At 39.6% G+C, this 27081-nt stretch overlaps 1 protein-coding gene across 6 annotated transcripts in view; it reads left to right on the top strand.

Annotated features, from left to right (window-relative positions):
* The window catches only part of LOC132815661 (zinc finger protein 385D-like), a 377769-nt gene that overhangs the window by 296089 nt on the left and 54599 nt on the right, over window positions 1-27081 (top strand). For 5 of the 6 annotated variants that reach the window (XM_060824655.1, XM_060824656.1, XM_060824658.1 and 2 more), the window contains one exon: window positions 11191-11353. The exons of the other annotated variant lie outside the window; for it this stretch is intronic. In XM_060824655.1, coding sequence (XP_060680638.1) covers window positions 11191-11353 — 163 coding nt within the window. The remainder of the gene's footprint in view (window positions 1-11190; window positions 11354-27081) is intronic. 6 annotated transcript variants of the gene reach the window in all.

The following is a 27081-nucleotide window of genomic DNA, read 5'->3' on the forward strand; positions in this document are numbered from 1 at the left end:
CATTTGAAATACTGTAAAGTGACACCATGTGGGAACAGTTGTGCCTTTGATTTGCTGTGCATTTTAACACTTTTCAAATTTTCTATATTTATCTTGTTTTGTTTTCTCTTTCCTTTTGTGTAATAAACTTTTCAAGAAAATATGCAGCCATGAGTTCCTATTTTTCAGTCAATGACCACCACATTAACTGAAAAAAAAGTATTAAGCCAAATTTCATTTTCTGATTAGACGTGGCCATCAGAACATCAGTTGGGGTCATAACAATTATGAGAGGTACTAAGGCATAGCAATTGCAATGCAACACATCATTTTGGTGGCTGACAATGCTGGATCATTTTACCTGCTCCCATTGAGACTATAAGACAACAGCAGAAGCCAGAGATGCCCAAATTCAAATATATTTACAAGAGCACAAAATATTTACAAAGATTGAATACCCCGCCTCTGCTGTAGGAATTCGAATGTCATCTTATTCCTCTCTCTCTAACTACATTTAACTTTGTCAATGGAAGATGTTTACAAGGTATCTTCCATCAACAAAGATGGGCAGACAGGGTTAACAGACATCATATGCTAGGCTCCATCCTTCAGAATATCAAAGGGTATTTCTGGGAGGAAATAACCAGTTATCCATGTGTGCACCAGAGTGCCATTACTTCAGTGATTGTCCTTAGTAATAGCAAGTTGCTAAAAGTCATAATTTAAACTCACCCTTCAGTTGAATCTGATAGTTCACAAGGCACTGTCATGTATCTTGGATACAATGTGACTAATTATTAAACAATAAGCAATAGATCTATTTGCTGTGCATCAGGGCCATACTTACCTTCTGCCCACAATGTCCTGTGTACGTTCTTCCCAATATGGTGTCAGTAGCTTAGGCTGATACCTAGATATTAGGCTGATACCACATTTCTGAACTAGATTGGTTTTTCTGACAATTGAGTGTAAGGTATGAGAGAGAAAGTGGTGGAGGAGTGGCCATTGACCTTCTTTCTCCACTGCTGGGCATTCCTCCAGATAGCTGAGACTGCTGTAACCTGGGTGGCATGTTCGAGTCTCTTTGCCCCCATTGCTGGTCCTCTGAGAAGGTGAAGTCTGACCCATATGTCAGCCCATCCAGCAAGACCTCAGGGACTATGCCTACAAGCTAGTGCGTTGATCCTCCCTCCCCCACATCTTCACCACCACTACCACACCACCTCAATTGTCTGCCATGTCTGGGGCAAATGTCAAGAACTGTGCTAACAGTGTTAGATGGTCTGGGCACCAGTGATGCCAGTCAATTTTGCTGAGTGGCAAATAGCTCTCAGAATAACATCTGGTAAGATGAGCTACAAATCAGATATGGTACTCACCATAAGAAATGCCAATTAATGTGTTGAGTTTGCTAAGATGCGGTAAGAAAATATACTCAGCCTCATGGTGAGAATTGCTCCACAACCCACCATGATGCACACTCAGTCAAAAAAACCATACGATCAAGCCTTGTATGTGTGTCCCATTGCAGGTGAGAGGACAGTATAATAGGAATGCTGCCTGGCCAATCTCCATTTGTAGTAAAAATGGAAAGAACTATGGATGCAGTAAATCAGAAACAAAAACAGAAATTGCTGGAAAAGCTCAATAGGTCTTGTAGCATTTGTGAAGAAAATTCAGAGCTAACATTTCAGGTATGGTGACCCTTCCTCAGAACTTAGAACTACTCTGAGGAAGGGTTACCGGACCCGAAACGTTAACTTCACCTGTACTTGTTGACCTCAGGTTAATGCCAGCAACTTTTAACGCATTTCCCTTGTGTAAATTCCAGGATCCAGAGTTCATATACCCAACACTGTTGATCTTTACAAAGCATTAATAGTCCTTAAAGATCATTTTTTTTTTGGCAAAGGTCTATTAGCATATGTTAGGAAGGAAATTGCCTTTATTAATGATACAAACAGAAAAGTGTCCATTGCCACTTTGTAAATATTAACCAATTATTGTCGTTTGATCATCACTTGATCCCTTATCATTATACTGGACAGAGGAAAATATAACCCTGAAGGGTTAAAGACTGGTTTATACCATGTGATATTCCTATTACTGCTCTTAGTCATGAAGAAAGAATTACTAAATATAACAATTTGTCTTATTCTTTTTGGCAAATTGTACCCTAGCAGTAACCAGCCAACCTTGAAGGTAATTAGCACCTGCAAAAAGTATGACCACTGGAAAATTCCCAAATCATCAATCAAACCAAAAGTTATATTTATTTTCATTTTAGAAAATCGGGGCCTTTGCTTAGGCTATAATTAAATTCCTTCTTGATCGAAGGACAGCCAAAAATGACCATTTATAAAAATGATGTTGGTTTTTGTTCCTTTGTATGCAAGGGAATCCTATTTTTGCAACAACTTGCAAAGCATACAGGAGAATTAGGTTCTCAAGTAAAACAAAAGCAGCATTCATTTGGATGGTCCATCATTGTCAGGCACGGTTATTGCTGACTGCTCTTTGTTACCACAGAAAGGAAACCAACACTGATGGTATCACTATTACTCTGCACTCTGCATGGAATACTAAACATAGCTCGAACAGGAGAAAACATTGCTCCCCTGCCGTTTTCATTGTTTAGTGCGACGATTATTGATAGAAACTAAGTGAGTCCCAGAAATGTTCACTGGTTTCTGCTGAGTAGGAGGCCAAACTCTTCCTGGATTGAGGCGCTTTATAAGACCATAATAACTAGAACCATAAATAGGCCATTAGGAATCTTATAGATGGAAGTGGGTACTGCTGATACTGGAGATTAGAGTCAAGATTAGAGTGGTGCTAGAAAAGCACAGTAGGTCAGGCAACATCCGAGAAGCAGGAAAATTAACGTTTCAGGCAAAAGCCCTTAATCAGGAATGATGAAGCCCTTCATTAGGAACCTTGTGCTTGCTCCCCCATTAAATCCAACACTCCTCATATCCACTTAGGGCCAGCAGTATCTTGGGAACATGGTTGTTGCTAGAATGGGTTTTACTTTCACGCAACCATGATAATAATGTCCTCTTTCCAGATTTCCTAACCAATCACACTGTGGTTTTACATGTCCAGGCCTTGGATTCCTTTACCCATCCATTGAAGGATTCACAGTTGAAATGACTCCAGTAGGGGGGCAGAGTGCCTGAATTCCAAAGTGATTCCTTGGGATTCAGCAATTAACAGGAAAAGAAGTGCAGTGTGGCTAGTTTGTGCTTACCCCTCCTTGGATTTCTAACTCTTTCTTTCACGGCCTGCCATGCTACAATGAAACGCTTTTTTATCGTCATACAGTCTGAGCGGGTAGAATAGCAGATCCAGGGAATAACAGGACTGTGGACCCTTTCACCTGAATACAATGCCACAAGCAGTCTGATGACATTGGGATGACAGGAAAGGATGAGAGTGTGCTATTGTCAGTCCTTATTCCCTGAGCTTCCCAGCAATCTCCTGTGCAGCACTTGATAGCCCAATGCTTTGTACAAGTGAGTCATTCATTCCTCTCTCTCAAGATACCTCCTCACAACTCCACCTTGACAAGCAAAACTGACAATTACTCATTTCATTCTCACAGTCACCCTCCACAAGTGTTGCCATTCTATCCTCTTTACATTTCCCATGTACAATCACTCACAAAACCAAGACCAGAGCTCCAAGTAGAGAGACCTACCACCCTAACTGTGGTCAAGGAGGTAGTGATGGAGACTGATAGGGTGTTTGAGTACGTGATCACTGGACACAGAAAAAAGGAGTTCCCACAATGTCTGGTCACAAAAGTAGACATTTTACAGTCACGTGCTCGATAACAATCACTGTTGCCAACTTACTGTCATGAATTGAAATGTGAATATCTGCACAGGGTTTACCTTTTACCCTTTCCCCTTGTCGGTTCTAACACACATTCCTTATTGTCCATTCTGTTATGATATGCGAGCTGGAACAGGAGGAAGCTGAGGAATCCTCAGAAGACGTTTCTGACTCTGAGGAAGCACAGTCAGGAGACACATGCACACCCACCACCAATTCACTAGCTCACGCACATGGATGTGAGATCTCCAAGGGACACCACTAGATTGTTACATGGTGACACCCCCATAATGAGTGGACATGAACAGCAGACCCATACAGTAGTTGACAGCACAAGCCTTGCTTGGCTGGACACAGATATCGAATCTCAGATATTCACAAGGAGGACAATTCTGGAGCAGCAAGCAATAACGTTAAAATTCTATGAGCAAATCTAGAGGCAATGGACACAATTGGATGGAGATTTGAGAGCTTTGACTTTAGCACGAGTACAGCCCCAATGGCTCAGACCTTGCATCTGATGGTCACCTCCATAAAGAGAGTGACATGGCGCATCAGTTGTCTGCTGGTCCTGAGAGCAGGCTGAATAGTCCATTTCCAAAAATGCTCGACAACGGTTTTGCAGCCTGCACCCCCCCCCCCCACACGCGCGCGCGCGCACACACACACACACACCCCTAACCTCCAGTTCTTGACCAGCAAGGAATTGTGAGTGAACCTTTAGAGGGAAGATGCAGAAAAGGCACAGGGAAGTTGGGATTCTGTTCAAGGTGCTCCCTCTTCCCCTTAGCCAGAGTCCAACTTGTTGCTTCTGCTCCAATAATTGATCCTGCCTCTGAACAGGTGCAGATGGTATAGTCTTTGTGGACTGACTGCTGAAGTCCCATGGGTAATAGCACTCGAGAGAAATAAGGAAAGGAAAATAAAGATGCTTTGGTTAAAAAAGGGGAAACACTTGGGTGGTTATAATGATGTCACAGTCCCAAAGCATTGAAAAATGCAAATGAATCATGCTATTTATTTCAAGTTAAAATTCCTCCAAATATTTCTGTTTGTGCCTCCTGCTCTCTAAATGGCAATAAGCCTTGAGGAGACCTGCGAATGTGTTGACTAGAATATGTGAATGAGTTGGAGGTATTACTGGCTGTTAGAGTGAGTTGTGTTGAAAGGCTGGAAAAGTGGATTAGATTGTCCCATTCAACTTCACCCACTCGGGTTCTTTGAACTGTTACTGAGTAAGCCTATCCATAGGCTTCTTTGGAACACAGTCAGAGGCTGCAGGAAACCATGGTCAAATCAGGTTCCTATATTTCCTCCAAAGATGCAAAGTGATGATCACTTTCTTCCTCCTAGAGGTGTAGTCCTCCCTGCAGATCTGGTACATACTGAACAGTGACTTCAGCTCTATCTTGTTTTTTGAATCCCATTGTCAGCAACCCATTGGCTTGCGTGAATTTCCAAAATGTTGGAGGTTACTTGTCATTCAGAGAAACTGCACTCTGAGGACAAATGCTGTGAATAAAAGCCTTTCACCTGGGCAAGGAAGCCACTGTCTATTTTAGTCTTGAAATGTTTTCCAGCCTGTCAGTCTTAATGGTCAATGACACCCCATCATGCCCACCCCCTTGTTAACCCCGACGAATGTCACACAGCTCTGGAAACCCACGCACTCGTTTTTAAAGCAAAATGCCGTGCTAAATTCAGCACTAATTGCCTCTTTGGATATTCAAATAACAGAACTGACATTTCCACAGAGATCCAATTCGCCTCCAAATGAGACTTAATAAAAGTGACTGTGATTATACTCAGCTTCCGACTTGCCTCTGTTTAACCGAATCCTCCCTCTAACCAGTGACTTTTTCATCCATGCTGGGGGAAAGGATGCTATGATACCTGATTGTCATCAGGCTAGCAGGACGAATACAGAAAAGACGCCTGGACCTGGTTCTGTCGAAAAACCCCTATGTAACATTATTGGGTGAGAGTAGGGTCAGTCTCATTTATGAGGGTGTACTATGATTGCCATAATGTGTGCTTGAATATTTTCAATTCTTAAACATCATTGTTACATTACATTGTGTCTTTAGAAAGTGCAGCAACAAATGGTATTTATCAGCGATGTTCAAAATTCCATTATTTAGCCTCAGTGATTTAGGATAGAGTTTAATTATTCATCTACCATACTTGAAATAATCAAGCATGTGTTGCCATAGAGATTGAATAAAGAATTACCTTTGAATGATCCACTGATTTTATTGTTGCTGCTTCTTTTAACCCCTGTCCTTGCTCCACTTTATTTGGGACTATAATTTCTTCATGTAAATCCCCTTTTCTCTCAAGTAACTTATTTTCACTTTGAAACCTTTAGAAATGTGACTGGAGGAACTCCTTAAAGTTTCATTTTCTCATGATCTATCTGTTTCTTAAATTTTAAACAATCAAGGTTGAAACGATGGGCCAGAACTTGCTCGGACGATGCTGATGCCTTAAAAGAAAATTCACCGTTAATAGTTTGTTTTAAGAAATCCAGCTGTTTACAGAAAAAAACAAACATATGCCGAAAGTATTGAGCCTTTCCTAATTTTCAGAAAAATATTAGTTGTTCCATCATTAGCCTTGTCAATGTCAATAAAAGTCCCTTTTCAATACTGATTGTCTCATTGCAACCATTTATGCTTGATAACTAATGTCAGAGAGGATTCTGGGAATGATAATTGGAAGGCTAGTAAAGGAAGAATGAAGGTATCAAATTAATTGCAAATTGTTCCTAGAGGTCTTTTCTGAATTTATAATTGACTATGGCTATCTTTTTAAACCATCTACATGCATGTTAGTTTCAGAAGAGAGTAAATTGCAGGTCGCACTTGGTGGCTCCACAACTAATAGGCTGTCGGGAAGCCACTATCTGACTACTTAATAGAATATTCTGTACAGTTTGTGTTCTTTAATCACAAATAATTCATCAAATCTGGCACCTATTTCCTATTTGATCCATCTTGCAGCTTCTGCCTGGCATTGATTAAAAGCATCAATATGTATCATTGGGATTAAACTGATGGACCAGCTGTGGGTAATGGGATTGTTTAGATCCTCAGAATGACTCCCACCTTTAAAAGATCCTGACAGGAACGTTGGGATGCTAATGGTAAAACATGTGAACTCCACTCACCCAACTGATGGATGCACATGTGACAGGTTTACATAAGGATGACTGCAATTCAGTGTCAGGGGATACAGTGTAAGCTTCAACATGCATTTCACAAAACTTAGAGAGTTGCTCGTTCAAATGCAAATTAGATTTGTTTCTGACATTCATTTAGGGTTGTAGTTAAAGAGTAATTGTGATAATGACATGCAATGAACTAAGAAAGAAAAAAAATTGGGCTGAACTAAGACTCAATGAGGTGCCAATTTGGGCGAGATTCTCACAAGGATTTTCTCTGTGAGTTCTAGCGAGTTATCTCACATAATTCTTTGCACTACACATTATTATGTCTGCACCATAAGCCATTGGCATGTATTTGTGCTATTGTGCAGTCAGACGGCTCGCCGTTGCAAGGACCTCTGGGATTTTTACCAGTGGCTCCATATTTAAAGCACAGCTGTGAACCAAATTGAGCAACAGCAGATTTACAATCGATGAATGATCACTGCACCCAGCCCTCATTGAATGTTAACTTAGCCATGAATAGCCTTCCACAGTACACATGGTGGGAAAGAAACAAGGGGGAAACATTTTCTGAAGGCATATGGGTGGCACTTGATTGAATATCATAATTGTAAATGTATTGCTTCTTTACACCAGCTGTCTGACTGACTGTCATAATAACTGCAGCTGGAAGGTTGAAGTTAGGCAGGACTACCTCCCTTAGTGCCATGTGTCTTGCTGAAACGCTAAGTAAATTAGGTCTACATTCTCTCAAGTTTACGAGAAAGCAAGGTGGTTTAATTGAAACATTCAAGACATTAAAGTGTCTTTGCAGAGTGGATATTAATAGATTGTTTCCTCTGACTGGGAATTTAGAAGATGGAGGCACAATTACACCAAGAGGGCCTTATCTTTAGGACTGAGCTGAAGACACATTTCTTCATGCAAAAAGTTGTGACTCTTTGGAATTTTTACCCCAGAGAGTTGTATAGGTGATATCGTTGAATATATTCAAGGCTAAGATGCACAGATATTCGTTCTCTCAGAGGTTATGGGGACTACTTAGGAAAGTGTCATTGAAGATCAGCTATGATTATGTTGAATAGAAGAGTAAAGTTGAAAGGTCCATGTGGTTGTCTCCTGCTTCTAGATCTTATGTTCTTACTTTGAGATAGCGGGTATATCCTGTAAACCCATATCCAATTCAAGCTATGTTGCTATTTGTATGGCGAGTTATTGGAATATTTGGGTGTTGAAAATGGGGATGGGAAACAAGAGTACAACAGTCAGCCTTCTACCTTGAGTGCTCTAGGGAAAGAGAAGCTAGGAATCCCGAAGCCCAGAAATCAAAAAGGTACGACAACAGCATTCTCATAAGCTGCTCCTGTTAATGATCCAAAAACTTCATTGTTCATTTTTAGGTAGATCTATAAAAAAAATTACTGAATCAAAGAATCCCATCTAGTCCACACCGATTGTCCAAAGAGCATCCTACCCAGACCCAACCCCCTACTCTGCATTTCCCATGGCTAATCCACCCAACCTGCATGTTCTTGGACACCATGGGCATTTTGGACATTGTCAATCCACCTAATCTGCGCATGTTTGAACTGTGGGAGGGAACCCATGTGGACTATGTGCAAACTCCACACAGATAGTCATCCGAGGGTGGAATTGAACCTGGGTACGTTATGCTGTGAGCCATCGTGCCATCTGATCTTATATGTTTCTGGGAAACATTTACTTTTACTTTAGGTAAATGTTACTAACTAGAGTGTAGACCATTAGGAGGTTTGAGTGTGGGTGCAATGCAGATTCATCAAGGTGCTGACAGATGTAAACAAACACAAACACCAAGAATACTTGAAAAATTAGTTGTCTGTTTGAAAGTAGAGTCGCAGGTAGACAGGATAGTAAAGAAGGCATTTGGTATGTTTGATACCTTAGATTTGGGAAACCCAGGAAAAATTTAAGAGGCTGTGAATCAGACAAAGATTGAAAACCAGCCTTGGAGCTCCATGGCTGTGGTTGAAGTTTAAAAGTAAGGATGGAAACAACAAACATTCCTTCTGCTCATCCTCCTCACCCCCTCTGCATGCCTCAAGCTAGCACCCCATTTTCCCAATTGGCCCGATCACCCTTTAGAACCCCAATATCACCCATGCCCACTAGCAACTGTCTTTCGCACTCTCACCCTGTGTCAATTCACCTAGTGACCATCGGAAGCAAAGAAGCTGATAATGTCACTATTGGAAACAAAATCAGTTTCAATGATAAAAAAAGTTATCCCTTCAACCATTCCCTTATAAAAACAAAGGTTTAACTAAAATGCTTAGCTCTTTATTCAAAGTAATGTACCTATTTAATAATCAGTTGGATCTATCCAACAAAACACACTAAATTGTGAAGGTGATAGTTTGAAAAATAGACTTTCCTCATTCCTGAAGAAGGGGTCATGCCCAAAACGTCGATTCTCCTGCTCCTTGGATGCTGCCTGACCTGCTGCGCTTTTCCAGCAACATTTTCAGTTTGAAAAATCAGTCATGCAGCTTATGTAAATAGACACTTTGAAATGCCGAACACTTTTTTCCATTAATCTCCACACTTTGTTTTGCAAATTCTGAGCCATATTTGGCAATCTCAGAGCCTTTATGCATTTCTTACGGGCAGGTGTGCCTTCTCACAATCTAGTATGATTTGATACAAATTGATTTTTTTTATTAAACAGTTTATCAATAAGAAAAATAATTTAAAAGTTCAGCAAGTTCTTCCACTAATATTTAGGCCAAAGATATTTTTTTACCTCCCCATATGAATGGTTAATGGGTGGCAATGGACAGTCAGTGAATTATTGTACTCATTGCTTGTATTGTGTCATTTTCAAACTCCAATACATGAGATCCTGCGCTACTCCCCAAAATCATAAGATTCTTTCTCAATTTAGAAACATCATTAATTTATTATGCCTGAAGAGAGATGACTTATTTATATAAGCAAATTTTTATTTCATCCATTTATTGATAAGGGACCATTACAGATAGGTAAAAACAATGACTGCAGATGCTGGAAGCCAGATTCTGGATTAGTGGTGCTGGAAGAGCACAGCAGTTCAGGCAGCATCCAAGGAACAGCTAAATCAACGTTTCGGGCAAAAGCCTTTGCCCGAAACGTTGATTTCGCTGCTCCTTGGATGCTGCCCGAACTGCTGTGCTCTTCCAGCACCACTAATCCATTTCAGATAGGTGGTTGTTGAGCTCAGTTGGCTGGATGGATGTTTGCAATGTAGAGTAATGGCAACATCATGGGATAAATTCCCACATTGGCTCTGGTTACCATCAAGGAGTCTCATTATCACCCTTACCCCTCACCGGAGGTATGGTGACCCTTAGGTTAAACCACACCATTTGTGTCTCTCTAATGACAGAGCAGTCCCATGATCTGGTAAGACTATATAGCTTTACTTTTTTTTAACCAGCACAATATACGCCACTCGATATAAGTAATCCAAGCAAATTGTTGCAGACTGCAATTCATCTTATTAGTATTGATGTGCCCAGCTCCAATTTGGATGAATTAAATTTCAATTTTGTTTTAATCGATTGCATATAAAAAGAGTCTATCCTTAATAACACAAATAAGGTCTATCTTACAAGTGATTCGTGTAAGACTAACTTGGACTTAAGGTGTGAATTTTTGAATATGTTTATAATTCCAACCAGTACTACTTCTCCTTCCTCAGTTGCTATTGTAAATTGGCTTAGTTAACTATCCTTCAGGGGCCATAGCACTGTGGCACCTTGTGTGTCTCTACTTAGATAACAAAGAACACACTTAATACCATTTGATAACTTAAGGCATGTCAGCCTATGTGTTTCATGATTTATAGTGCTAGCTCATAGTGTTTCTCTGGATGTTTCATGTCTTTTTTTTCTTGTATTTGTTAAAATGCATGTGCTTTTGTTCTGTGTTCCTTTTACTTTCCGTTCTGATAACCACTAACACTGTCGAAAAAGTTCTTTCAATAAGGGCACCTGTTGTTACCTAAACTGAGATGTGAATGATTTTGTACTGAGCAACGGTCATGGCATTCTTGCTTAAAACTGTGGACATTAGTAATCATGGAATGCGGTGCCCATTATTGAAAGTTGTTCTGTATTGTCACTAATACAGAGAATGGCAGATAAGAAATGAGCCTGATTGCATGGTTCATTTGTTCTCCTTTGTAGAGCCAAGCCGGGGCACACTACAAAGGCACTAAACATGCCAAGAAGCTCAAAGCACTGGAAGCCATGAAAAATAAGCAGAAAACTGTTACTGCCAAGGACAGCGTAAAGACCACCTTCACTTCCATCACAACCACCACCATCACTGCCAGCTCTGACAAAGCAGGTTAAGAGATATCTTTGTACTTTTTCATTTTTGTTCTTGTCTTTAATTGCTTAGGTTTCAAAAATTTTTGTTATAGGCAGTTGCAAAAATTGAATGTTTGTTTGATCCAGTATCTGTTTAAAACTTTTATATGATTTTCACTTCCCAATACTTCTCTGATTTTAATGGCGTGTGGAAACTTTCTTTTGATGCCTTTGGTGCTCAGTAATTTTACTGACCCATTTGTACTTAAAACTCTTGTGTGAATGTTAAGTTCATGGAAATCTTGAGGGGACTGACATTTTATAATCTCTATGTAGTGGGCATTAGGTCTCCCAATGTGGTAAGTGCTTGTTCTTTTAAAAAAAATTGGTCTGACCAATTGGTATCAGATACATGCTTGGAGTCCTAACCACATTAAATCATGTTGTATTGACAAACTATGGGAAATAAAATATGGTGCAGGGCATAATTAACTCAAGGATGTAAATTTTAAGCTACAGGGTTATTTAATAAAATATTAAAGTTTAAAATACAGCACACTTAAGCAAAATATAAAACATTATCATGAATTTTCAGTTATAAGGTGACAGTGGTACTAATATTTGTGATATTAATACAAAAATTCAAAGTAAATGGGCAAATTTCCCTATTAAAACAGCTGCCATGGAAATGCCATAAATATTTGTTAAGCTTCATATACTATAATTATAACATCCTAATTCTAATATTATAAAAGTCTTATGTTTAATTATAGTGATTAAGTCATAATGTAAATTTTAAAGGTACAAGGCTGATTTATGAGTTACATGTTCCTAGACACAAACGATAACAGGAAGAGAGTGAAATCTACAGATGCTGGAGATCAGAGTCGAGAGTGTGTTGCTGGAAAAACACAGCAGGTCAGACAGCATCTGAGGAGCAGGAGAATCAATGCTTCAGGCAAGAGCCCTTCATCAGGAATGAGGCTCAACTCAGCCTCATCCCTGATGAAGGGCTTTTGCCCAAAATGTCGATTTTCCTGTTCTTCAGATGTTGCCTGACCTGCTGTGTTTTTACAGCACAACACTCTCAACAAACGTTAACAGCAATGAAGATAATCAAAGAAGGTAGCAACAAATAATAACTGACATTTTAATCCCTTCTGTCTTCACTGGGAGATATCTGGACCACTCAATTTCTTAGCATGAAGGGAAATTATCACTAATTGAAGGAATGCTGGTGACTTTAACTCCTTTTTACTTTCACCTTCTGTAGAATACTTGTCAAGAACAAAGATGTTTTTGGTGTGATGGCAAAAATCATGTCCGAATTATTGTAGCAGAAAGTGGGCATTTGAACAAAATGCGTTACTTAACACAAATAAAAGGTATTATTTAGACATATATAACAAAATTACTCTTTCATTGGAAAATGGTCGTGACAGATCAAATTCGAAAACACATATGTAGATTATATTAGATGAATCTACCACTTATTTACTACACACATATATTTTATATATATATATAGAGAGAGAGAGAGAGAGCGAGAGAGAGAGTAGTTTCAAAGCCTTGCCCCTTTTAATAATTTAAAATTTCCAAAACATTGTTCTAAAATTTGCACAACAGGCCATGTCCACTGCCATCGCTAATTTTCCAAAATCTAGTTGCACGTAAGAATTTTTAGCATGCAGTTGTGTATATAAATACATGATTAAGGCATTTTCCTTTAACATTTATTTTGAATTACTAGAAACTAAAATTGGTGAACCAATTTAGTGAATATAAAGGACGTATTTCTTTGTTTTGTCTGTGTATTTCCCCATTCTCTTCCATTTGCTGTCTGTGGATTCTTACGTTGCCATTCTCGGTTACGTTCTCTGTGAGATGTAGGTTTCTTGATTATCATCATGATTTTAGTCTGGTGCAACAGTTTTAATTTTACAAGCATGGCAACATTACAATAATGACAATAGCTAGTAAACAGGTTACATGTGACCTCATCTAAATTAAGTTGTTCCTGATAGATTCTTGCAAACCTCATGTTAGAAGCTGAATCTATCAATACATAATGCACTCTTTCTCTTTCTTAATACCTTGTAGCATTTAAACAAAGTATTGCAGATGCTGTCATATAGTAATAGAACTCCAAGTGTTTCTTCCCTGTCATATTGTCTTGACAGCTGTTTTGTTTTCCTCCTTACAACAGGTCACACAAGAGCTGACACTATTTTTAAGAAAGGCAACTGAATAAAAGTTGGTATTAAATTTAAGACTGTGAATCCAGCTTGGGATTCTGCTACTCTGTGCTTAGAATTCAGTTTCTTCTCAATGTTTCTCAGCATTATACTCCCCCTCTTATCTTTTAAATAAAGCCTCTTTTTGTTTCCATTTCATCATCACGACCTGGCTTCTTTTCTTCTGTCCAGTTTGCCTGGACAATACAAATACAATACTTATAATAAGCTTTGTTAAATGCCAAATATGCGAATATGCAAGTATTTTCATTACCATATATTGATAAAAATTGACTTGCAAAATTAACAGTGTAAATAAAGATTAGTACTGAGGGATAATTTCATTTTTACCATCATTACAAGTTCAGACAAAGTACTTCATATATGTGTGTGTGTGTGTGTGTGTGTGTGTGTGTGTGTGTGTGTGTGTGTGTGTGTGTGTGTGTGTGTCTCAGGCCATTAAAAATGTAAAGGGAGAAGCACATATATGTGGGTAGCATGGTGGCACAGTGGTTAGCACTGCTGCCTCACAGTGCCAGAGACCCAGGCTCAATTCCCACCTCAGGCAACTGTCTGTGTGGAGTTTGCACATTTCCTCCGGGTGCTCTGGTTTCCTCCCACAGCTCAGAAATGTGCAGGTTAGGTGGAATTGCCATTGCCAAATTGCCCATAGTGTTAGGTGTAGGGGAATGGGTCTGGGTGGGTTGCTCTTTGGAGGGTCAGTGTGGACTTGTTGGGCCGAAGGGCCTGTTTCTACACTGTAAGTAATCTAATTTAATAATCACAGTCTTTTATTTTTAAAAATATTTCTTAAATTCTGAAACTCTGTACATGTTTTTGCAACTTTCTTGCTCCTGGTCTATGCTTTACCAACAAGACAGCTGTTTCAATTAAAGAGAAATGTTTCCCATTGAATCAGTATAAGAAATACTTCAAGGTATTGGAATAACAAACATGTCTTCCCTCCTGTCACCATCACTTCTTAAAAAAGGATGCCTTCCTTTAGTTTAATTCTATTACAGCCTTCATCATTTCTTCATCCTTTGCAACTTTGTGGAATGAGATGATTTCTCACGTTCCTATTGCTTTCTAACTTGTATTTCTTGGCATCATTTACACTTCTTACATCATTTTCAAGCACGACTGACAAAATTGCCTTTATGTTTCCAGCTAGAATAGTCATATAGTCTCAGTCATATCAAAAAGCACTTTCTTCTTTTCTCCAAGAATTATCTCTGATTTATATAAATTAAACAGAGGACAAAACTATCCAGTCATCCAAGATTTGTTTTATGGCTGCCTTGAGAAACTAGTTTGGCTTTGCCATTCACTGGGGTCGTTCTTGCCTTCAGTAATTTTGACACTACACAAGTGCCATGTAATGACCATATCCAATCAAAGAGAATCTAATCATTGCCCCTTGATATTCAATGGCATTGAATCTCCAAATATCAAGATTCTGGTGTTATTACTAACCAAGAACTAAACTGGACCAGCCATATAAATATTCTTATTGTAAGAGCAGGTCAGAGGCCTGGAATTCTTTGGCATGTAACTCACCACCTGACCATCCCAAGCCTATCCATCATTAACAGATACAAGTTGTTAATTTCATGGAATATGTCCAGATGCCAGTTGAATGCAGGTCAAGAACACTGAAGAAGCTTAACAGCATCCAGGACAATACACTTGACTGGCACCAATCCACTGCCTTAAACATTCAGATTCACCACACCGACACACAGTGGCAGTGCTGTGAACAAAACCAGATGCATGTTTTTCTCCTGATGACAACATCCTGATGTGGAACTATATTGATTTTCAATCACTGTTGCTGGATCAAAACACTGATACATCCTTTCCTACCAGCAATGAGGATGTGCGCACACCAATGGACTGCAGTGGTTACAGTGACTGTTTGCCATCGTTTCTGAAGGGTAATTAGGGATGGGTAATAAATGCTGGTCTAGTTAGCCTATCCACATGCCATGTTCAATACTTTACAGAAGGGAAGCCAAGTCAAGCCATATTTGTCACATAAGGATGAGCTAAACATTAAATTATGTGCTTCTGTTGAAAGAGGCTCTGCAAGTAACAAAATAAATTCAGTTTTATTATTTAATAAATTAAATGAGGTCTACTTCAAATTCTGAAAGATCTGAAAACAAGGTCCATTGTCATTAACCATCCATGTTTGTCCTGTATAGCTTTTCATTATAGTTAGATGATTATTTTAAGAACAGGTAATGCTGTATTATCTGCAAAGTTACAAATAGTGCTGAAGATTGCAAACATCCCCATGATGGATGAAAGGTCATTGGCGAAAGAGCTGCAGAAGATTGGACCTATTACACTACCATGAGGAACAAATACATTAAGGACAAAAGGGTAACGAGGGAGAGAATAGGGTCCCTCAAAGATCAGCAAGGTGGCCTTTGTGTGGAGTCATAGAATATGGGGGAGATACTAAATGAATATTTTGCATCAGTATTTACTGTGGAAAAGGATATGGAAGATATGGACTGTAGGGAAATAGATGGTGACATCTTGCAAAATGTCCAGATTACAGAGGAGGAAGTGCTGGATGTCTTGAAACGGATAAGGTGGATAAATCCCCAGGACCTGATCAGGTGTACCCAAGAACTCTGTGGGAAGCTAGAGATGTGATTGCTGGGCCTCTTGCTGAGATATTTGTATCATCGATAGTCACAGGTGAGGTGCCGGAAGACTGGAGGTTGACAAACATGGTACCACTGTTTAAGAAGGGCGGTAAAGACGAGCCAGGGAACTAAAGACTGGTGAGTCTGACCTCAGTGGTGGGCAAGTTGTTGGAGGGAATCCTGAGGGACAGGATATACATGTATTTGGAAAGGCAAGGACTGATTCAGGATAGTCAACATGGCTTTGTGCGTGGGATATCATGTCTCACAAACTTGATTGAGTTTTTTTGAAGAAGTAACAAAGAAGATTGATGAGGGCAGAGCAGTAGATGTGATCCATATGGACTTCAGTAAGGCGTTCCCCATGGGAGACTGATTAGCAAGGTTAGATCTCATGGAATAAAGGGAGAACAAGCCATATGGATACAGAACTGGTTCAAAGGTAGAAGAGAGAGACTGGAGGCCTGTGACCAGTGGAGTGCCACAAGGATCGGTGCTGGGTCCTCTACTTTTTGTCATTTACATAAATGATTTGGATGCGAGCATAAGAGGTACAGTTAGTAAGTTTGCAGTTGACACCAAAATTGGAGGTATAGTGGACAGCGAAGAGGGTTACCTCAGATTACAACAGGATCTTGCCAAATGAGCCAATGGGCTGAGAAGTAGCAGATGGAGTATAATTCAGACAAATGCGAGGTGCTGCATTTTGGGAAAGCAAATCTTAGCAGGACTTATAAACTTAATGGTAAGGTCCTAGGGAGTGTTGCTGAACAAAGAGACCTTGGAGTGCAGTTCATAGTTCCTTGAAAGTGGAGTCGCAGGTAGATAGGCAAGTGAAGAAGGCGTTTGGTATGCTTTCCTTTATTGGTCAAAGTATTGAGTACAGGAGTTGGGAGGTCATTTTGTGGCTGTACAGGACATTGGTTAGGCCACTGTTGGAATATTGCATGCAATTCTGGTCTCCTTCATATCGGAAGGATGTTGTGAAACTTGAAAGGGTTCAGAAAAGATTTACAATGATGTTGCCAGGGTTAGAGGATTTGAGCTATAGAGAGAGGCTGAACAGGTTGGGGCTGTTTTCCCTGGAGCGTAGGAAGCTGAGGGGTGATCTTATAGAGGTTACAAAATTATGAGGGGCATGGATTGGATAAATAGACAAAGTCTTTTCCCTGGGATCGGGGAGTCCAAAACTAGAGGGCATAGATTTAGGGTAAGTGGGGAAAGATATAAAAGAGACCTAAGGGGCAACTTTTTCACGCAGAGGGTGGTACATGTATGGAATGAGCTGCTAGAGGATATGGTGGAGGCTGTTACAATTTAAGAGGCATTTGGATGGGTATATGAATAGGAAGGGTTTGGAGGGATATGGGCCGGGTGCTGGCAGATGGGACTAGATTGGGTTGGGATATCTGGTCAGCGTGGACAGGTTGGATTTGTCTTTGTCTGTCTGTACTGAACAATGTTACACATTGCTGGGTAGTTAGGGCAGCACGGTGGCACAGTGGTTAGCACTGCTGCCTCACAGCGCCAGTGCCCCAGGTTCAAATCCCACCTCAGGCGACTGACTGTGTGGAGTTTGCACATTCTCCCCGTGTCTGCGTGGGTTTGTTCCGGGTACTCCGGTTTCCTCCCACAGTCCAAAGATGTGCAAGCCAGGTGAATTGGCCATGCTAAATTGCTCGTAGTGTTAGGTGAAGGGGTAAATGTAGTGGAATGGGTGTGGGTGGGTTACTCTTTGGAGGGTCGGTGTGGACTTGTTGGGCCGAAGGGCCTGTTTCCACACTGTAAGTAATCTAATCTAAACAAATTATTAGGGTTGCAGCAACTTGGCTAGGAGAAGAGATAATTCTGAAGTTCCCCGCATTCAGTACTACTGCTAGACTGTTGTCAGTGTCTGCAGTCTTTGCATTGACCAGTGTTTTCAAGTGTTTCATGATTTCATACAGACTGAATTGAATTGGATGAAGACTGGCAACTGTGATGCTGGGGCCCTCCTTTATTTCTAGCTGAATATGTTTGTAAATGTATCAGACGTGTCTTTTAGTGCAATTGTATAACTTTTTAATAATTTTATGCATTTGACTTCATTTTCTTCTTGAACCTCTGAAACTAACTTATGTTTCACACTTAACACTTTTTAGAATTCTCTTCTCTCAACATCCTATGATTTATAATGTGTTTGCTTGCGAGAGATCTCTTCCTTCTTCCAAGGTGATAAACTGTTAATTCATATTTCTGCTGTGTTGACTTCTTCATCGCATAGATGTATGTGCATCCAAGATCATAGATTCTCAGCAAGGGTTCATTTCAAACCAGTTTTCTTTCAGCTTCCAAATATCTAGTTTCAAGACATTCTGAACCAATTCCTTCCTTTTCTCAGAGAACGCACTCTTAACTCTGATAGCTTTGTACTCGATTTAAGACTTCTTATTGTTATAGATTCTCTCGTTTCACTTCTTTTCGAAAGAGCATGCCTCACTCTGTTCAATCACTGTATGATCTGTATATCCTTGTAGGTTATGATCTACATGCAAAACAAACCTTTTCACTGTACCTAGGTACATGTGACAGTAATAATTCAAAATAAAATCATCAAAATCCTACTTACTCTTTTGTGATGAGAGTTTTTGAAATGCCTCTGTTCATTATATCGCAATCAATGCACGCACACAGCAATGACTTGGTCATTGATACTCAGTTTGTACTCCACCCAAGCCTCTCAGTTCTTGACTTCATTGCAATCTTGGACCAACCATGGTAAACTAAGCTGCATCTCAGTGATGAAGGTAGAGTTACTTGTGTGGACCGGTGTTAGGAGTCAATAAGGGACACATTTCAAATGGTTAGATTCATTGTACTAAGGAATATAGTGGTGGTTGTTGAAGATCAAACGTCTCAGCTCCAGGATATCTCTGTAAGGGTCCCTTAGGATAGTGTCCTTGGCCCAGCCACCTTCAGCTACTTCATCAATAATCTTTACTCCATCATTAGGTCAGAAGTGGTGATGTTTACTGATGATTGCACAGTGTTCAGCACTGTTCATGATTCCTCAGATACTGAAGCAGTCCATGTCTACATGTAGTTCAAGCACGGACAATATCTTGCTTGAACAGATGAGTGGCAAATAATATTCAAGTGCCAGGCAATGCCTGTGTCTAACAAGACAAAATCTAACAATCGCCCTTGACATTCAATGGCATTACCATCACTGAATCCTCCACTGTCAATGATTTTACCATTGACCAGAAACTGAACTGCAGCAGCTTTAAGTGCAATTCTAACAGATTTTGAAACTTCTCAGGTAAACCAATTCACTTTTAATTTGAGAATCTCAGTGGATTTTTCCATCACATTATCTAGATTTAAAGCACATCACAGTTAATTTGTATGCTAAGTATTAAAAACCAAAAATAAATGCATTTCTTAACTGGTTCATTTCAGGCTATTTTTATTATAGTTTAGACCTGTAAGCAACTTTCTTAAGGCAATTGTGTAGCTGAATGTGAATAACCTTCTTCACAGCCATGGCTAAGATCATGTGAATGAAATGGGGATATTTACACTGAAAACATACGGAAATTATTAACTCCAGACAGTTTATGTTTCTCATTTACTGCAATTTTTCAGGAAATTTATTTACACTGAAGATTTATCTCTCATATATGAGAAAGTGTATTAATCTTTTGCTTGTTTATTATGTACTATGGAACAACAATGTTTTCAAAGAGAAGAATTTCTAGTTCAGTGTAAAATGGGATATTCATTTTCTATCGGCTCATTTTGTACTACTGAAATTTGCCAATTTATATTGTCCAATACCTGCAAGCACGGATGCTTAGAAAAATAAATGAAAGCCTATCCTATTATTCAAAGGACATATCATAACTAACACAATTAATGCAAAGAGGCCTTAAGGCATCATTTTGTATATTGGATATTCATGCACAACTTGGCTTACAGTGAAATAGATTAGAATCATGTAAATGTAGACTTAATACGTATGTTCAGAACTGCTTTGGCTAATTAATAACTTTGTGTTAGAAATTAAACTATGAGTCCTTATGATTTTCCAGCGACTATCTTAAATCGACGTCAATTGCATTTTTTTTCCTGCTGATTAAACCAGCCTTGGGTATGGTGTTTAAATAGAAAGCAGCTGTGGTTAGAGGACACTGTTACATGTGACTGACAAAGCTGGCACAGAATGCAGCTGAAATCGCAAGCACTGAACGTCGCATTGCAGAAGCTTAGTGAGACTGAGATAGTGAAATGACTATTCAAGGTTTTAGTGCCAATGTCGTCCACGCATATTACTAATATTTGTAAGTACTGCTAAAAGATTGTATTTATAATAGAATAATTTGTCAATTCCCCGTGGGGCCAATTTCAATAGGGTGCTACTGAAGTTATCTATGTGATCTTTTCTTTGCTACATGTGGAGTTTTCCTTTTATTTATTGTTTCCTAATCATATTGTATAAGAATAATATGTTTCCTATTATTGCTTAAATTTGCTCAGTATTACAATTCTAGTTCTGATTTTTTTCTTTCCCTGTGTATCAAGTAACACAAACTCTTTTATGCTATAGTAATGACATTGGATCAGATTGTGAACAGTTTCAACTGAGAAGAATCTTCTCAATGTAGTCAAGGTTATTAGTTCTCGAAATGTTTGTATAAACCACTCTATAAAAACCAAACACAAACATAACATTCTAGGTTTAAGGGCATATTAGACGAAAATGAATTACAATTACCAAGGTTTGTTTTCTGAGGTTTTAAAATCTCAAAGTATCCTGTTAAATCTCACAGCTCTTTTGTGACAATTTAGGAGATTAAGTATTTCACTGCAATTGTAAATGCAAATAGCTCTATTCTATCTGGATAATGAGGGACATTGATTAGTTCATTCTCTAGGGTGCACTGTAATATGATGTGCTTTAAAGTACAAAGGCCTTTTTCTTCAACATGTCAGTATAACTTCATGATAATGTTCATCATTTGAAGCAATCTGATGGACAATATTCATAGTAGGGTTTAGTTTGCAACTGATTGTGTTAATTACACAAAGTAATATGGTGAGCTGACAGACAGGTGTCTCTTGAATCCTTAGCAACTCTTCTTTTTGACAATTTGAAGGTTGGAATACTGAGGTAATGGATAGGTAAGTGTCTCAGGATGAAAGTATTGAGGCTGTTGTGAGTGAAAGTCACACAGAATGACGGTTTGGTGTTGATTAAACACAAGTTAAACATTTTTGCAATGGCAGTCCTTACTACTGATAAAGATTTGTGACTCATTATTTGGTACCATGAAAACTACATGGAGTCAATGCTGCTCTGTACACTGGGGATGTCAGATACAATTGCAAATAGGGAACAAAGCTGTTGGATTGTGTCCTCTCTCTGGTGTGTTAGTCATTTATAGAGAATGAAATTTGGAAAGAATTCACTCTTGCAACTTAAATTTCTACAAATAACCGCTATCCAATTAGATAGGCTTTCTCAAAAGGAATCATGCTTATTATCTCGCCATATAAAGAACCATTATCTTTAACTATTCTGTTACTATTTCATTCACTGGTACATACCATCACCTAAAATGCTCTGTGGTGAAGCACAACATTTACTCCACTTACCTTTCAATGTGATAATGTTTATGTACATCTGAAAGCAAGAGGCATTAGTGCTGAAGTCCAAGCCATCTCTCATGCTTTTATTTAGATCAAATACAGGCTGAGCTCTTAGCCCATCTTTGCAGGCCAGCAACGCAATCCTGCCAAAATGGACTTTTCGCTGACCAGAGGTAAGTTGTGTCTGAATAGTGTCAGCACAGAGACTGTCCTAATTATACTTCTATAAAGTGACACATGTGCATTTGCCTTAAAGTCCAAACAACTTTGAAGCAGGCATAGAATTGCCGAACACCTTAGCAAATATAGTCATATTGCCCCCAATTTCTCTTCATCTGTACTTAAGCATGAACAGTGCAAAATGTGGTCGTTTCGCAGAAAACATGTGATGTGACACATTCAATATAATCTTCAAAGAAACAAACTGTTTATGAGTCAACTCATCTTCCATATGCTTTGATACAAGTCTTATATGTGATTTTGCTGTAGACTTTGAAAACTAAGAAAATAGATTAATTGAGTATAGGAAGGACAAGAGAGGATAGTTAATATTTTTTAAGAAAAGGAGCTCTACAATCAGGATCCTTGACAATGATTGCAATATTACAAAGGATTAATGCTACCTTTAGTCTAATTAGAATTTTAGAATGTTTACCTTACTATCTGGTAAAAATGAAACAACATATTGAAAGTAGCAACGTAGTGCTGCCTATAAACCAGTTCACACCTCCATTGTAGCAACCACAATGTTAAAAGGTATCTCCATGTAATTGGCTGCTTTGCTTCAATTGGCTTCTAAATTTGTCAAATCAAAGGCCTTTGGCCGGTTTCTCAATTGTGATGTGAAGAGGTTTCAGCACCATCTTTGGAACAAGTAGAAATAACGTGCATTAACATTCCTATGACAATGATAACTACTTATTTCATTAGATCAAGATATTCAAAGGTCCCAATCTTACTTCATTCAATTAAATTGGTTTATCATCTAATTTAATTAAAATTTCTGTGTTAGATGTTTCAAGTTATCACACAGAGTCAAGTACCTTGTCTAATATGAGCACGGGCAAAACCATTTTTCTGTGCAATGTTTAATTGATAGAAGAGATGAGAGTGTGGCCTCTAACCCTACATTTGCAGTTCAGATGCTTTGAATTATCTTTAACTTCAAGTTTGGATTAATTGCTGTAAACTTTCAAAACAAGGTTCTAAAACATAATTTCAAACTAAGCGTAACTCTGAAAAAAACTGTTGGCCTGAAAATCAGTTATGTAGCATTGTGTCTAGCTCTAGTGGCAGTATGGCCATACATGCAACATATTACAAAGGAGATGGTGCAGCAAAATGAAATAGAATAGTGCATGTGAGTATATCCTCTATATGTGCTCAAAGCTTTTGTAGGAATGAGATTATGAGATATCATTGACATCAATAATACAATACAAGGGTGCTATATTTCACCAAAAACGTACACACAGCATTGGGCTTGTTCACCCCTGAACTGAGTGCTTATTAAACAAAGGTCTTGGGCTGTCTAAATGGCCATTTAACAAATTGCAGCTGAGGTACTATTGGCTTACATCTGACAAGACAGAATTTGTGGAAACAGTGTGGAGAGATGTTGCAGCAATTTGGGGGTAACTGCAGACTACAGAAAGGCAGAAAACCACATTGTGTTCTATATTTAAGGGGCAAGTTGTTGCAATGTCACTTGCTTTGCATTATGATCAGGACTGATGGTGGAGGAAACAGTGAAGGGAGATTTTGCAAGAAGGAAGGAAAACGAAGGTGTCCTGCAGAAGGTTCCACTCCAAAGGGGGCTGCAGGGGCTCCTAGTATTTCACTATTCATTCTGTGGTTGTGTGCTTTGCTGGCTGGGCCAGCATTGACAAGGTCGTGGTGAGCCGCCATCTTGAACTATCGTGTTTCTTTTGGTGTATATGCACCAAATAATTCTGATAGGGCGGGGGTTCCAGGATAATAACACAGAGCTAGTGAGTGGGCACAGTGATGTGCAAATCAGGATGATGACTGGTTCAAAGAGGGACTGGCAGCTTGTTGTGTTCCCATGTATCCTGTTCTCTTCTGAAATATTTGTGAGTTTGGAAGATGCTTTCAAAAGAACTTTGGTGAAGTTTGTAGATAGTAAACACAAATGAGCATTGGTGATGGAGCAAGTGAATATTTGTGGATGTGGTGCCAATCAGCTAGTGTTTCTTTGTCCTGGATGGTGTCAAACTCCTTGAGTATTATTGGAGCTGCAGTCTTCCAGGCAAATGGGAAGTATTCCATCAAACTCCTGACTTGGGCATTGTGGGTGGTGAACAGGCTTTGAAGGCACAGTAGCTCAGTGATTAGCGCTGCTGCCTCACAGTGCCAGGGAACTGGGTTCGATTCCAGCCTCGCGCGACTCTCTGTGTGGAGTGTGCATGGGTTGCCTCCCACAGCAGGTTAGGTGAATTGGCCATTCTAAATTGTCGATAGTGTTCAGGGGTGTGTAGGTCAGGTGCATTCGTAAGGGGTAAATATAGGATAATAGGCAGAGGAATGGGTCTGGGTTACTCTTCGGATGGTCGGCAAGTGGACTTGTTGGGTGGATGGGCCTGTTTCCCACACTGTAGGGATTCTATGCTTCTATGATTACTAACTGCAGGACTCCTGGAGATGAGATGACTGATAGCCTTGTGCTGTCCTGGACCTCAGATAACTGACCTTCAACAACTACGTCTGTCATCCTTTGCCCAGCCAACAGGGAGTTTCTTCCAGATTCCCATTGACTCAGTTTTGAAAGGGTTCCTTGATGCTGCACCTGGTCATATGCAGCCCTTGTGTCAGAGGCAGTACTCTACTCTTCTCCCTGCTGGGAGTCAGCTCTTTTGTCCATCTTTGAACCAAGGCTGTAATGAGGTCAGGAGCTGAGTGGCCCTGGCAGGAGTTTTCTGAAGACCCATTGACCTTCCCTCACTTGGCTGCCAGCCGTTGTGTCTAGTAACATTGATACAACATGTGCGATGCCAAATGGTGATGTGGAAGACCAAATAATTCCTCAGAAGTCCTCTTGTCCTTTCTCTTGAGGTGACAGAGACAAGTCTTAACTATCTAAACATAAAGCAGAAGGGGAAGTACAGGGTAAGGAAATCAAGAGGTGAAGGATCACCCCATCCAGAGCAGCTTGCCATCACGCAGGGCCATAGCCTCAGTGGCATGTGTCCTGGTCATTGGGATGCTGAATGGTTGTAGCTGTATTGTTCTCCCACCAGGTTCCATGGGTCTCACCCCACTACTGGCTATAAGAGAGAGGACAGAATGTAAGTGACTGTATATTCATGCTGTTGGATGATGAAGCTCCCACAGCTGAGGTGCACTAGATTTACAAAGAAATGTGCAGATGTGTGTCTGGTTGGCAACATTGGAGTGAGTGAATGAGTGTGTGGACGGGTGAGGGATGATTGAGGGATAGGGATGTATTCCTAGATGAATGATGGAGATGTGGTGCATTTTGCGAGACAATGAGTGATATTCTGGGACTAAGATAAGGTGAATACTGCCTTCATCTCTTAAGTGAGGTCTCTCAAGCTTTTGCAGCATTGCTATCAGGTCCTGGGTTTCTTAACACACACTGAACTTAGCACAATCCCTGCAGATACTCACCTCCTTCAATCACTTCCTGTCTCCTTGGCAGATACATGGCCTTCTTCCTTGCATCCACCTTTCCAGTCAATGTGACCAGACATCACTAATTTGGAGATCTATTCCCATATTCTGATGTGATATCCCTTTTGTCCCTCAATATTCCAATGTGACTATCCTAACAGCTTACAGAGTAATACTCATCTTCCTTTTATGAAGGATGTGCCTTTAAAACTGGAAATAAGAATACAAGATCTCTTTGCAGGAATAGGCCTTTCAGCATCTCAAGTCTGCTCCACCATTGAATATGATCATGGCTGATCTCATTTTGAATTCAACTCCACTTTCCTGCCCTCACTCCATAACCCTTCTGTCTGTTACTAAGAAAAATTAGTCTATCTCCTCCTCAAATTTACTAAATGTCTCAGAATCCGCTGTAGTCGGGAGTAAGGAATTCCACAGATTCTCAACCCTTCGAGAGAAGTATTTTCTCCTCATCTCGGTTTTAAACCCGCCACCCCTTATCCCAACATTATAAGCTGTCATTCAAGATTGCCTCATAAAAGGAAACATCCGTTCAACGTCTCTTTTATCAACCCCCTTTAGCATGTTATGTACCTCAATAAAATCTCATCTCATTCCTCTAAACTCGAGACACTATAAGCCCAAACTACTCCATCTGTCTTCATAAGACAAGCCCTTCATCTGTGGATACAGGAGAAAGATAGGCCATTTGGCCCCTCAAGGCTGCTCCATCAAGGGAGAGTTTTTGGAACACATGGTTTTGTTACGATACTTCACGGTCCACTTTAATGTTCAGCATATACCTGTATTGCAATAGCAATTAGCTCTGCACTAAATTCACCCATGACCATTCTACAATCAGGGAAATGGGCTGTATCCAACAATTCTTGTGCACTGCCCACTGCTGTATTTGGCTAACGAGCCATAGTGCCCATGCCTAGAAATTGGGGCAAACGAGTTTCTAACGTCGATCTGCAAAATGATTCCAGTCATTTAGAAACATCTGGATGATTATGAAAAGCCATGAGCTTTCAGTTTTGGAATTTACTTAAATATTCAACGAGCCGGGAGAGACTTGGTGAGCCAAATGGCCTCCTCCTTTGCTGTACTTTTCTGGGACTGTGTGATTTGAATCACCTTAATCTTGCCACTTATGCAGGTGCCATTATTACTCTTTGTCCAGCGTATGAAATTCAGTCTGTGCCTCTGATTGACATTTTTATCATTTGCAGGAAACTTTAAAGCTATGGGACTAAAATGCTAGGAAATTCCCTAGTTGCAATAAATGATTTTATAAAATGGTATTTCTGGCCATATGTATCTCTGTAAGTAGGATATATGGAAAATTTGTCTATTGATATCGTTGGAAAGCGCAGGGTTGACTGTAAAGTTCAGACACATTAGATGATGTCTATTTAAAGCATTATTTCTCAGATGAGGATTGTTTAATAGGAATAACCACTGCAGAATTGGTGAATTCTTGCCAGACCTTAAGAGCTACTTGTATGTTATGAGGATAAAAGGCTAAAAAGTACTGGGGGAATTTAGTGAATTAATTTTGAATAAGCAGAAGTTTAAGTAGAAAATAT

Source organism: Hemiscyllium ocellatum, chromosome 5, assembly GCF_020745735.1.
Source record: "Hemiscyllium ocellatum isolate sHemOce1 chromosome 5, sHemOce1.pat.X.cur, whole genome shotgun sequence".
In the NCBI taxonomy this organism is placed as follows: Eukaryota; Metazoa; Chordata; class Chondrichthyes; order Orectolobiformes; family Hemiscylliidae; genus Hemiscyllium; species Hemiscyllium ocellatum.